At 41.4% G+C, this 13,138-nt stretch overlaps 1 protein-coding gene across 5 annotated transcripts in view; it reads right to left on the reverse strand.

The window, feature by feature from the left end:
• LOC310708433 (cytosolic phospholipase A2 epsilon-like) overlaps positions 1-13,138 on the reverse strand; it is a 48,804-nt gene that overhangs the window by 24,702 nt on the left and 10,964 nt on the right. For all 5 annotated transcript variants that reach the window (XM_083506765.1, XM_083506764.1, XM_083506763.1 and 2 more), the window contains 7 exons: positions 12,629-12,765; positions 7,704-7,835; positions 5,367-5,407; positions 5,051-5,093; positions 3,198-3,261; positions 2,516-2,679; positions 492-572 (listed from right to left, as the gene is read on the reverse strand). In XM_083506765.1, coding sequence (XP_083362891.1) covers positions 492-572; positions 2,516-2,679; positions 3,198-3,261; positions 5,051-5,093; positions 5,367-5,407; positions 7,704-7,835; positions 12,629-12,765 — 662 coding nt within the window. The remainder of the gene's footprint in view (positions 1-491; positions 573-2,515; positions 2,680-3,197; positions 3,262-5,050; positions 5,094-5,366; positions 5,408-7,703; positions 7,836-12,628; positions 12,766-13,138) is intronic.

Genomic DNA, 13,138 nt, shown 5'->3' on the forward strand with positions numbered 1-13,138 from the left:
TCTCCATCTCTTTGTACACTGCATTTTGCCCCTATCTCAGAACTACTTTCAAGCTTACACTGGCTCCCTGCACGCAAAATGGCTGCTTCATTCATTTCAACAGAAGGCCAAATCTGCATGCAAATTATTTCAGACCGATGGATCAGCTCTCTCTATTAAAAATAATGGGGAGTCCTATGCATACAAAAGGTTTGAGCACATACCGATCCCACCACTGGAAGAATCAACGGTCAGCTACAATCCAGACAAGCAAATTACTAAACCACATTTTCTCCATTTACAGGTAGGTAGCTGTGTTGGTCTGCCGTAGTCAGAACAAAATAAAAAAAAATCCCTCCAGCAGCACCTTAGAGACCAACTAAATTTGTTATTGGTATGGGCTTTCGTGTGCATGCACATTTCTTCAACCTTCCTGACCAGGTGCTCTCCAGATGTTCTGGACTACAACCCACATAGAAAACAAAATAAAATTGTTTGCAATCAGGACTCACGTTTGATATTTCCACTCTCTCTCCTATGCGAAGCTGATTCAAGGGCAAAGTTAGGGAGTTCGTGTGCCCTTTATCTGAACACTGAAGGAGGAAAAACAAATGGTCACAACACAATATGTTTTTAAAACCAAAAGGCATATTGCTTACCTAAACGTTGCCTGTCTCCTACTGCAATGACTAGAGAACAGAATTACTAGTAATGGATATATTGTGTAAACAGCACAAATTAAATTACATAATTCTGTGCAGAATTCCTCCCTTTGCATCATGTTTTCCTATTATTATTCTTATTAGAATACCTTTTTATTGGATATCATAAACAAGAATCATAGGAATAATGAATGACCAAGTTTTTGCATGTCATTTGTGTATCACAAAAATAGCATATTAAATTTGCAGTAATATCTACAGCATATGGTTCATTATTAGTGCTCAATGTATAAGTTCATGAATTTGTTTAAACAAAAACAAAGGGGAAACATATCAACTGTAGTTTATTTGTTAATCTCTCAAGGAAGGATATTCCCCAGACTGTTTTGTACCAATTGCCTAATCTTGTGCCAGAAAAGTCTTTCCAGTGTCTGGTTATGTTGCTTACTAATAAATAAATAAATGGCTCACTAATTCTTTATTATGTAAATCCAGATTGCTGCCTTGAAATATATTTAATAAAGCTCATTCTGGTTTGACTTCCAATTGTTTTATTAATTTCTTTAAATATCAAATTCCAGAAAGGCTGGATTTTTGTACATTCCCACCACATGTGGAGATTTCATTCATTTTGTATACCACCCTTTGTAGATCTCAGGACGGTTCACAGCATAAAAATACAAGCCCCACCAGCAATGTGGTGAGGCACCAGAATGAATCATTGCCAGCTTCCGGGGGGGGTTATCATTTGTTTTTATTAGAGATAATAGGGCCCAGATGTATTTAAGATTTTACTAAATATTCATAACTAAGTCCCATCAAAAGCAATAGGACAACTAACTTCTATTCGTTTTAATGGGTCATGACTAGGGATGGATGAATTTGTCAATATCATTTTCTCTTTGTTTCTCACTATTCCCATATTTAGTTCAGTTCTCAATAGTTCACCAGTTTGCATTTTTAAAATAGCATGTTAGTGCATTTTTGCCTAATATACATATTTTTGCAAAGCCATTTTTCCTAATATGTCTTTTTCTATATTGTTTTCATGAATATATGCATTTGTATGCACATCTTACCCTAGCAGATGCATTCTTGGTACGCATTACTTGACTGGAAAACTGCACTGCAAAATTCAGAGAAGCACACATTTTGCAGGATGACTGTGTTTTGGTTTGTGTACTATTTCAGAAACCACAAATTAAGTGGATTCCTTAAACGCAAACTGAACTGAATTTCTCTTCCATCTCTATGATCAAGTGTAACTGGTCATTAAATTTTGCATTGACTGATAAGCAATTGATATGGGAGCACCTGATTCTAGGTCCTTTAAACCTAGCTCGCTGCATTCCAAACATCTGAATGTGTGACGCCTGCACAGGGAATCTCTTAAGTACAGTACAATGGAGCATGCTATCCTTAAAAGGCCAGCTTTTGCATTTCCTTGTTTGTTTTAAACCAACTACTATGGCCTCATTATGACTGCATAAAACTAATTACGAATATGTAACCTGGAGGTGACATTTTTGCCAGATACAAAGCTGGGCATTGCAGGATAGGGTGCAGCTTCCATGTTTGGTGGGGCATTCACTATTGTGCCCACCTCCCTCCCTATTTCCCATAGCTTCTGTTGCCTCTCTCCTAATTTCAGTTTATGGTTTCTAATGCCATTCATAACTTCCCCATTCCCCTAGTCCGTGTAAAAAAATTCCACATTCCTTAGAAAAACTAAATTGTAAAAGCAGAACTAAATTGTGAAACAAGCAAAGAGTATGCAGTTTGCTTGACTTGTGCTAAGTATTCTGGCCAGCACAGCCTGAAGATTTTATTGATGGTGTTCAGCTTGGCATTTGAAATGGGTGACCACTACTTACACAAATGCAGCATCTCTTTGGGAATTCCACTTCCAAGTGTGGGTTACAGTACTTGACATAGTGGAACACTGCGGAGTTTGGTGGGTCATATCTAGAACCATCGCCCAGTAAAATGCTCTGAGTATCTTCAAGGGATCCTTTCAATGTAAATGTGAATTCTTCTCCTGAGTGCAGAGCAGAGAACACAAAAGAACTTCAGTATTAAAATACACAGAAGCAGTGCCAAACTTAGATTCACAAAATGTTGAGGGGTATGCGTACTTCTGTGTACCCCCAGAAGAAAGCACTGAACAGAAGTACATCTTTATTTATAATATTTGTAACCCCTCCCACCAAGACCAGGGCAGCATACCTGTGCCTATCCTAGTTTCTCCTTACAACAGAGCTAGGCCAAGTCAAGAGACAGCAACTTGCTGAAAGCCACCCAGCCTGCCAAGAAGTGTTTGGAGAGCTGGGGTGGGGTTTTCATGGGGAGAAAGCTGCACAATGATGACCATAATACCTTCTTCCCCATTGCAACTGCAGGGGAAGAATCAGTCCATGATATGGAGATGGAGTTTAAAGCTGGATCCAAGTATACTGAGTCCTTATTCAACGAACCTGATACTAATTTCAATCCTGGCTGCACAGAAGTCCTCTGTGTGCTTGATAGCTAGCTAGGTAAAAGAATTAATAATCTTACTTCTATCTTTTTTCTTCATTTCTCTTCCATAAACCTCTACTTTTAGACAGCCAAGTTCCCGAGACTGCAAGGTAAAAGACAGCAACTGCAGACCTCCAACATTTCATATAAAAAATAGGGTAACATTTGTCAACATACACCTCTATTCTCACACCAGATGTCCTGGCAGTGTCCTTTATTACAAACTGTTGAAGGCTCTTAGCTCTTTACAGGTGTTATAATTAGGGCAATATAGTTCCTTTCCAAGTCCTGGAAAACTACAGTTTGAAGTGGAGATATTGTTCTATCCTCGGAGGCTCCTCACTGTCATGACCCCAGAGTCCAGCAGTAACGAAGACACCAAGTCTGGGGCAACCCAGTCAAATGGGCCAGGTACAAATAATAAAATTATCATTATTATTAATACAGAGTCACCACCAAACTAGGTTCCTGACTCTGAGTCTGATGCTAGTGATCAGACGACTACTGAACTGGCAAACGGAAGCCCCCTAAAGCAGCTCCCACAGCACTGAGGCCCATATTACTCACCCTAGTAATAGGGTTGTCAAATTTGCAGATGACACAACTGTGATTGGGCTCATCCCTGAAAGGGAGGGTGAAACGGATTATAGAGATGAGGTGGAGCGGCTGATAGAGTGGTGCAGAGCTAACAACTTGCTCATAAATACAAGGAAGACAAAGGAGCTTGTGGTGGACTTCAGGAGACAGAAGAGCAATGTCCAGCCACTTCTGATTGATGGGGTCTGTATGGAGAGGGTAACAACGTTCAGATTTTTGGGCATTGAATTACAAGAGGATCTGTCCTGGAGTGTCAACACAAGGGGGCTTGTGAAGAAGGCACAGCAGAGACTGTACTTTTTGAGAATACTAAGGAAAAACCATCTTCCGCAGAAACTGCTGCTTGCCTTCTATCACTGTGCCATTGAGAGTGTGCTCACTTATGGCTTATGTGTGTGGTACGGAAGCTGTACTACCCAGGACAGGATGGGGTTGTGCAGGGTTGTTAAGGCAGCAGAGAGCATTGTTGGCTGCCCACTCTCCACCTTAGAGCAGATTTATGCCACAAGGTGCCATAGGAAGGCACTGGACATAGTAAAAGATCCATCGCATCCTGGTCACTGTCTCTTCGAGCTCTTGCCATCGGGACGGAGATACAGGACGATGAAGACAAGAACGAGCGGTCTTAAGAACAGCTTCTTCTCCAGAGCGATCTCGGCCCTGAATGGGAAGCCGGACTTTGAAAGTCATCTAATCTCCCTTGCTGTATTATACTGTATTGTTTAATTAGTGTTTTTATGGAGCAGTCAAGTAATTTCATTGTCCCCGAAGGGGGCAATGACAATAAATATATTATTATTAATATATTATTATTATAGAGTCAGAGCCAGGATGCTACAGAACAGGGTTGGGGAACCTCCGGCCCACAGGTCGATCTTGGCCCCCAAAGGGGTCCAATTTGGCCCACACGGCAATTTTCCTTAAACCACACCCACTCATTACATCAGTTAATTGGTGAGAGTACAGGCTTCAAGAGACATCTCCCCTAGGCAGATAATATTTCCAAAAGGCACCCTTTCAGGTGATCAGGAACAGAGGAAAATTGTCTTTTGGATGAATTGTCTGTGCATAGAACTCAAACAGCTGTCTGAGAGCAAAAGGGAGGCCATCACACAGGTCAGCAAATGTGTTGGCCTCTCATGACATTCAAAATTGGTGCCCACTTCAAGCTGCCTAGTGGTAGGATCGGCCATCCTGGGCAAGGAAGTATTTACTTATTTATTTCAAACACCCACCTTTCCATATAAAACTTCAGAAATAAGAGGTATAATAGGTATGAATACAAAAGAACGTACCACCAGTACTCCATTTGTAGCAAGGCTTTCAGGAAAATCTGGCCTGATTAAAAGAAAGAAAATTTTGGATGCATTATTTGGCTATAGAACTGCATTAGAAAATTTGGAAAATTTTGAAGTACAGCTATGCTTCAGCTCATGTATTATTTCAGAAAGTGTGAATTTGGTAAACTTGCCTTTAAATGCAAATTGAGCCAAATACCCACCCTTTCCCCCTACTAGGGTACAGTGTCCATTACAATGCATGTATTAATTTCATTGGGTCTACACTTAATAAATTAAACTGATACCCTTTGTCATCTCAGGTGTTACTCACATCTGTTCCAAAGTGAACTCCACTTCCAGCACCTCATCCTTCTGACATTGGAAAAGGGAACATAAAGAAAGAAAGGAAATGTTCAAAATAATAACATTGAAAAATATACTTCTGAACTAATGCTGTTCTATTTCGCTGGGAGCTCCTTCGCAAGCAACTCTTTCCTATAAGATATTCCTTCCCCTTTGAAAATTGTGTGTGTATCCTGTTACATTGGCAACAAATATCTATTTCAATGTGCTTAGGTGTCAGGGAACTGACGTTGGAGCTAGAGGCGGAGGGAAGGCTCTCAAATGATGCTGGAGAAGGGCCCAGCAGGGAGAGAGGCAGCTCCTCAGATAGGGAAGCAAATCAGCGCAACACCAGGGCTATAGAGGGGCTGATGGGGGAATCGGCGAGAGGGGTCCCAGACTCTTCACCGGACACCAGCGGGGAGAGCACGGGTCCTCCGCTACCCATGCCCTCCCTGCGCAGAAGACTTCAGCGCAGAGAGAGTAGGAGGAGACTGGGTGTCAAACAACTTTTATGTTGGAAAAGATTTAAGAAACGCCCACTGACGGATTCTGCTAGCGACTGAGGCAGCCACGAAGTGAAGGGCTGTCCAGACTGAAAGGTTTAGCAAGGCAACAAAGCCTGGAGAGGCGGCAACTTACGCATGAGCAACCCATACACATTACATTAGGTATGTTCCTGCTGTTGAGGGCCTTGCTTGTCTCCTTCCATCTGGGCTCTGTTTTTGGTTTTTTTAATTGCTTTTATTTTTTTATCTGTCATTTTAAATTGTAATTGATATTAATGCTGTATTCTTAGTTTTAGATTTTATGATTTATGAGAAATTTTTTTCCATTTGGTGTGTTTTATTTATTGCTTATGACATTTGTTATGTTGGTAATTATGTAAATCTTGTCATGTTGTAAGCCGCCTTGAGCATTGTTTTAACTATGGAAAGGCGGCATACAAATAAAATGATGGTGATGATGTTGTTCCATTACATGCAGCAAAGCAGAATCCTGTGTTCCTCTATGATGCACCAGAACATACTTTGTACACAACAGGTAAGGTTAGTAAATGTGCCACTCTAGCTGGCTCCCTAGCTGATGTTCTAGCTGGCTCCCTTACATAATTTATATGGGAAAACACAAGAATCCTAAACCCCAATAAACTCAATAGTCCAAAAATTGAGGCACATGATAAAGACATTAGAAATTCAGTTACATTTTACATACATTTAAATAATTTCCATATATACTTTTTTATTGAAGAATTCCAAGAAGCTACACGAAGGCGTGACCTTATACATATGCAAATTTGTCAAACTGGCATGCCTAGTTGGTTTCTGATTGAAAATTTCTATAATTACCGTATTTTTGGCTCCGTAAGACGCACCTGACCATAAGGCACACCTACTTTTTTGGGGGGGGGAATTCAAGAAAAAAAAATTATTTAAAGGGAGCGCTGAGCAGAGGCTGTATGCATCCGAGGCTCTGCTCAGCGCTCCCTTTCATGAGCCGTGTGAAGCGTGTGTGCGGTGCTTGCAGGCTTTTCCCCGAGGAGGGAGAAGGGCGGGGAAAAGCCCCCAAGAGCCACACACACACTCCGCGCAGCTCTTAAAGGGGAGCGCAGCTCTTGGGGACTTTTGTGGGAGGTGGGGGGAGTGAGAAAGCATCGCTCTGTCCCTTCCCCCACCTCCCACAAAAGCCAGGGATAGCCGCGCAAAGCCTCTCCAGCGCAACGGGATGAAGGCTCCCCGCTGCCCTGCAGAGGCTTCGTGGGCTACCCCAGAGCTGCTCAGGAGTTTGTCGGGGCTGGCGGGGGAAGCCCAGGTCCCCACCCCCACCCCAGGGACCACACATTCACTCCATAAGACGCACAGACATTTCCCCTTAGTTTTAAGAGGGAAAAAAGTTTGTCTTATGGAGTGAAAAATAAAGTAACTGATATATTTGCCTATATGCATTGCTGTGAATCCAAAGTTGGGTTTTCCAACCAATCTCTAAAACAAGGCACCAAACTATTTAAAAAAGCCTTTAAGAAAATGATGCCTACAATAAGCCATTTTGAAAACCACTCTGACAAATATCACAGAATGAATTACAGAGAACAGAAACGACAGATGTGTATAAACTATATAAACTATAGACAAGTACAATATATATAATGAAAAGATAAAAAGTCTGGAAAATTACTCTGCATGGCAGGTGTTAAATGTGGACACTGAAGGAATGAAAAACAATAGTATACACTGAACTAATTAACTATAAATTACAGGATATTTCAAAGAAGCCCTTATTAGTCTGCATCCCATCCTCACAAACTGTACATAATTTTGTCTCTCACCTGTTGGTTCAGTTCAAAATGCCTATAGACTGTTTCACCGGGCTGGAGCTGAGCTATATCAAAAAGAACTGTGCAAAGCTGGTCGTCCCTGAAGGGAGTATCTTCATCACATACTTTCAGTTCTAGTACATTCTAGGGAATAGGGAAAATTAGTCAATGTGTGGTGGGCAAAACCATTTTGAAGACAGGCAGCATTAGTGTATGCTTGGGGTATTCAAAGGAGTATTTGAAATGGTGGGTGTTGTAGTATTGACTTCTGAACACCAGAGCAAGCACCTCTTCTTGACACATCATAAAAATTTATCCTGCTCTTCTTCCATTACTATAAGGAATGAAAAATGGGTCATGATGGCAGTGCATGACAATCAGCTGGTTCAGGAAGAAGAGAGGGAGTAAAATAATTGGTTGCTTTAGGCACAGGAGGAACGTTTAATGGTAACATGACTCACAACCCTGCTAAAACATACGAAAGATACTCAACCATCACTTAACTACTTTAAGAAGCTCACTGTGTGCCCGTGTAGGTGGAATCTTCCCAAATCCATCCCAAGATAGCAGCACCTAGATCTTCAAAACAAAGCCTTAGATTGAATATCTTTTGCTTCTTATTAGAACTAATTAGAACTCTGCTCCCCCTGACAGTGATACTGGAAACGTCAGAAATTACACATCACTGTTGTAATTATTATTCCTATATATTTATTTATACCCCGCCTTTTTCCATGACAGGCATTCAAGACAGCTTACAGATGAAATAGGAACAGCTAAAAACATAGGGGAGGGAAACAATAATTTAAGAACAATTAAAAATTTATATAATTTAAACTATATATAAGTCTAAAAGATCCAGTGCTTTTTTTCTTTAAAAAAATGTTTAGGGGTACTCTCATATTGAAATACTCATATTGAAATACTGCCCCTCAATGAGGCCAAACGTAAATTCACAAAATGTTTAGGGGTATGCATACCCCTGCATCCCCCAGAAAAAAAGCACAGAAAATATCTATTCAAAAATATGCAGATAATTACAATAAAAACATCACAGCACAAACCCTTTCATTAAAAGCAGTCAATTCCCAAAAGCCTGCAGGAAGTCAACAAGGAGGGAACCAGTCTAATTTTTCTAAGAAGGGAGCTCCAAAATCTGGGAGCAGCCACCAAGAAGGCCCTCTCTCACATAATAATAATAATAAATAATAATTTTATTATTTATACCCTGCCCATCTGGCTAGGTTTTCCTAGCCACTCTGGGTGGCTTACAGCATATATAAAACATAATAAAATATCAAACATTAAAAACTTCCCTAAACAGGGCTGCCTTCAGATGTTTTCTAAAAGTTATATAGTTCTTTATTTCCTTGACATCTAAAGAGTGGGCATTCCACAGGGAGCATGTCTGTGGGGGTTACAGGACCAAGAGAAGGGCCTGCCCCGAAGATCACATGACCCAGGCAGGTTCATATGATGGAATATGGTGTTTCAAATAGCTGGGACCTAAGCCATAGAGAGCTTTATAGGTCATAACCATCACTTCAAATTGTGCCTGGAACGAACTGGTACCCAGTGGAGCTATTGTGAAAAATGAGTTGTAAGCTCCCTATAATTAGACTTTAGAGCTGTCCCAGGAGATTATATAGAAATCTGATCTAAGAGAGACTAATGAAAATTATGAAACTTGTTTAGATCTGTGGTGACTTTTTCACCATATACTTTGAACCACACTCAGGCCTCCTTCATATGCAGAGCATATGTGGGAGCTGTTCCCACATGACACACCACTGCAGTTATCAAGATAACTTAAGTAAGGAGAGTCACTGGGTATTATGTGTTCATCTAATAGATACAAACATGATCTTATTGTTACAGATAGGTAGCCGTGTTGGTCTGCCATAGTCAAAATAAAAAAATTCCTTCCAGTAGCACCTTAAAGACCAACTAAGTTAGTTCTTGGTATGAGCTTTCGTGTGCATGCACACTTCTTCAGATACACTGAAACAGAAGTTGCCAGATCCTTCTATATAGTGAGAAGGTGGGGAGGGGTATTACTCAGAAGGGTGGTGGGAATGGGAGATTGGCAGATAGCTGAGATGAGCCTGTTGACAACTCTTAACGACTGCAAACAGGCCAAACCTTACGCCAAAGAATAAACGGACATAACTCTGACATCAAGAATCACAAAACAGAGAAACCAGTAGGAGAACACTTCAATCTCCCAGGACATTCTATACAAGATCTCAAAGTAGCTGTTTTACTACAAAGGAATTTCAGAAATAGACTGGAAAGAGAAGCTGCTGAATTGCAACTCATTACCAAACTTAAAACCATGGAGAGACCTGGTCTGAACAAAGACATTGGATTCTTATCTCATTATACATGACTAAGCCATTTTTCACCTTCTCACCCCCTGCCTTTTCCTGTAAGACCTATTGCAGTCGTTAAGAGTCGTCAACAGGCTCATCTCAGCTATCTGCCAATTTCCCATTCCCACCACCCTTCTGAGTAATACCCCTCCCCACCTTCTCACTATATAGAAGGATCTGGCAACTTCTGTTTCAGTGTATCTGAAGAAGTGTGCATGCACACGAAAGCTCATACCAAGAACTAACTTAGTTGGTCTTTAAGGTGCTACTGGAAGGAATTTTTTTATTATGATCTTATTGTGATACTCTTTCATAAGTCACTGTGGGAATCCAGACAGAAAAGAAACGTGACAGCACTTTACTGAGGAAACTGGGAGGAAGGGTAATAATTTGAGGAGAAAGGAACAGAGAAGTAGCTGGATTTGTAGCTGGTTTACTGACTGAACCCAAAGAGTACTCACTAATGGTTCCTTATTATTTTTGGAAAAAAGCGACAAGTGAGATGCCGCAGGGTTTTGTCCTGGGCCCATTGTTCTTCAACATTTTTATAAATGACCTGGACAAAGGAATTGGGAGGATGCTCATCAGATTTGCAGATGACACCAAACTGGGAGGGGTAGCTAACGTCATGAAAGACAGAATTGGAATTCAAGAGGACCTTAGCAGACTGGACCAAACTAACAAAATGAATTTCAACAGGGACAAATGTAAGGTTCTGCACTTAGCCAGGAAGAACCAGAGCACAAATATAAGTTGGGGGGGGGGACACCTGGCTTGCAAGTAATACATGTGAAAAGGATGTAGGGGTCTTAGCAGAGCACAAGCTTAACATGAGTCAACATTGTGATGTAGCAGTAAAAAAAAAGAAAAAGCCAATTCTATTCTAGGCTGCAACAACAGAAGTATAGTGTCCAGATCAAGGGAATTAATAGAACTAATAGAACTAATAGAATTAATAGAATATTCTGCATTGGTCAGACCACATCTGGAATACTGTGTCCAATTCTAGACACCACAATTTAAGAAGGATATTGACAAGCTGGAACATATGTAGAGGTAAAGGTAAAGGGACCCCTGACCATTAGGTCCAGTCGTGGTCGACTCTGGGGTTGCGGTGCTCATCTCACTTTCTTGGGCAAGGGAGCCAGAGTACAGCTTATGGGTCATGTGGCCAGCATGACTAAGCTGCTTCTGGCAAACCAGAGCAGCACACGGAAACGCTGTTTACCTTCCCGCCAGAGCGGTACCTATTTATCTACTTTCACTTGGCGTGCTTTCGAACTGCTAGCTTGGCAGGAGCAGGGACTGAGCAATGGGAGCTCACCCTGTCGCGGGGATTCGAAACGCCGACCTTCTGATCGGCAAGTCCTGGGCTCTCTGGTTTAACCCACAGTGCCACCCGTGTCCCTTATATGTAGAGGAGGGCAACCAAGATGATCAAGGGTCTGGGAACCAAGGCTTATGAGGAACAGTTGAGGGAGTTTGATATGTTTAGCCTAGAAAAGAGGAAACTGAGAGGAAATATGATAGCCATTTTCAAATATCTAAAGAGCTGTCATGAAAATGGAGCAAGATTTCTCCTGCTTCAGAGGCTAGGGCCCAAACCAATACCTTCAAGTTACAAGAAAGGAGACTCCGACTAAACAGAAAGAACTTTCTGAGAGTAAGAGCTGTTCAACAGTGGAATGGACTCCCTTGGGAAGTTGTAGAGTCTCCTTCATTTTTAAGCAGAGCTTCTGTGGCCATCTGTCATAGATGCTTTAGTTGAGATTCCTGCATTGAGGGAGTTGGATGCCCTCAGGATCCCTTCCAACTCTACAATTCTATGATTCTGTGAAGAGGATGTGGCCCTTGATCAGGGAACGTTTGATCAGGGAACGCATATGCCCAGCACCATCTTGAGGCTATTTCTGCCCTGCCACCACTACTGGGCAAAGAGGCTGATTAACTGAAATGTGGATGGAAAAAGAAGTGGAGGCTAACTTGGGAGCTGGCAACTGTTGACCAAGGAGGCAGAGGATTCGCTGTTTCTCCTCAACTGAGAAGCATGTGACATCCAGATGTATGGTGCGCACCGTCTTCTATGGGGAGAGGATCATAAGACATATCCAATACAAAAGAAAGGGGGGGGGGGAGATCTGGATAAATGAGTGCAAGGGAAATACCTTTCCACATTGAAAACCTATCTTTCTCCAAGTATTTATTGTTGACTTGGAGGCCCCTCATGAAATTGTGATGCCACTACAAATCTATGATTCTGTTATTTTGTCTTTCTTAGTTAAGGCCTTGTGCAGTGCAGGGAGGCGGTCAGCAAAACATATAGAGGAAACTCACTCAGAACTATACACCCAGGGGCCATGTTCCCTCAGGGAAGATCTCTCTGGTTGCTAAGCAACACCTCCTCTTCCAGCCCTTCTGGCTTAGCTGACTTACTGATAACAGAATTAACCCTCTAGTTACATACGAAATGATCCCTGCTGTTGTACTTATCAACATGGTAGGTGTTTTGTTTTGTTTTGTTTTTTTTTTACTAAAATCAATAAAAACAAGCAGTGAAAACCTCACCTTCACCACATTCTGGATTCTAAAATAGAAGATTTCATTCCAGACTGGATCGCTACTATTTGAGATGGTCTTCGTCCGGGTATTACCATAGGAAGCTGTCGGTAACCTCAAACTTATGTAACAATCACTTGGACTTACTGCATGTTTTAAAAACAACAACAACCAGTTAAAACCAACTACAATGTATTCTCACCTCACCTTCACCATACTCTGTATTCTAAAAGAGAAGGTTTCATTTCAGGCTGGATTACTGGCATTTGAGATGTTTTTTATCTGGCCACGAGCAAATAATGTTAGGAAAACATTCTTTACGAAACAGATAAAAGTTCCTGGAAGCTTTAAAGAGGGTTCCAGAACTTTTCTTTAGTGTGTAGGATTGATTGGTGTTAGCTGGAGGTGCAAATAAAGGGAGGAAGTTGCAGGCTGCAATTTCCGCACAAGGAAAGCACACACACACTGACAACAAGTTTAGAAGTAAGACAATGTGTGCTGCTGATACTGTGAGTTTTG

The sequence above is a fragment of the Podarcis liolepis genome (genome assembly GCF_965112155.1).
Source record: "Podarcis liolepis genome assembly, chromosome: 1".
Lineage (NCBI taxonomy): Eukaryota > Metazoa > Chordata > Lepidosauria > Squamata > Lacertidae > Podarcis > Podarcis liolepis.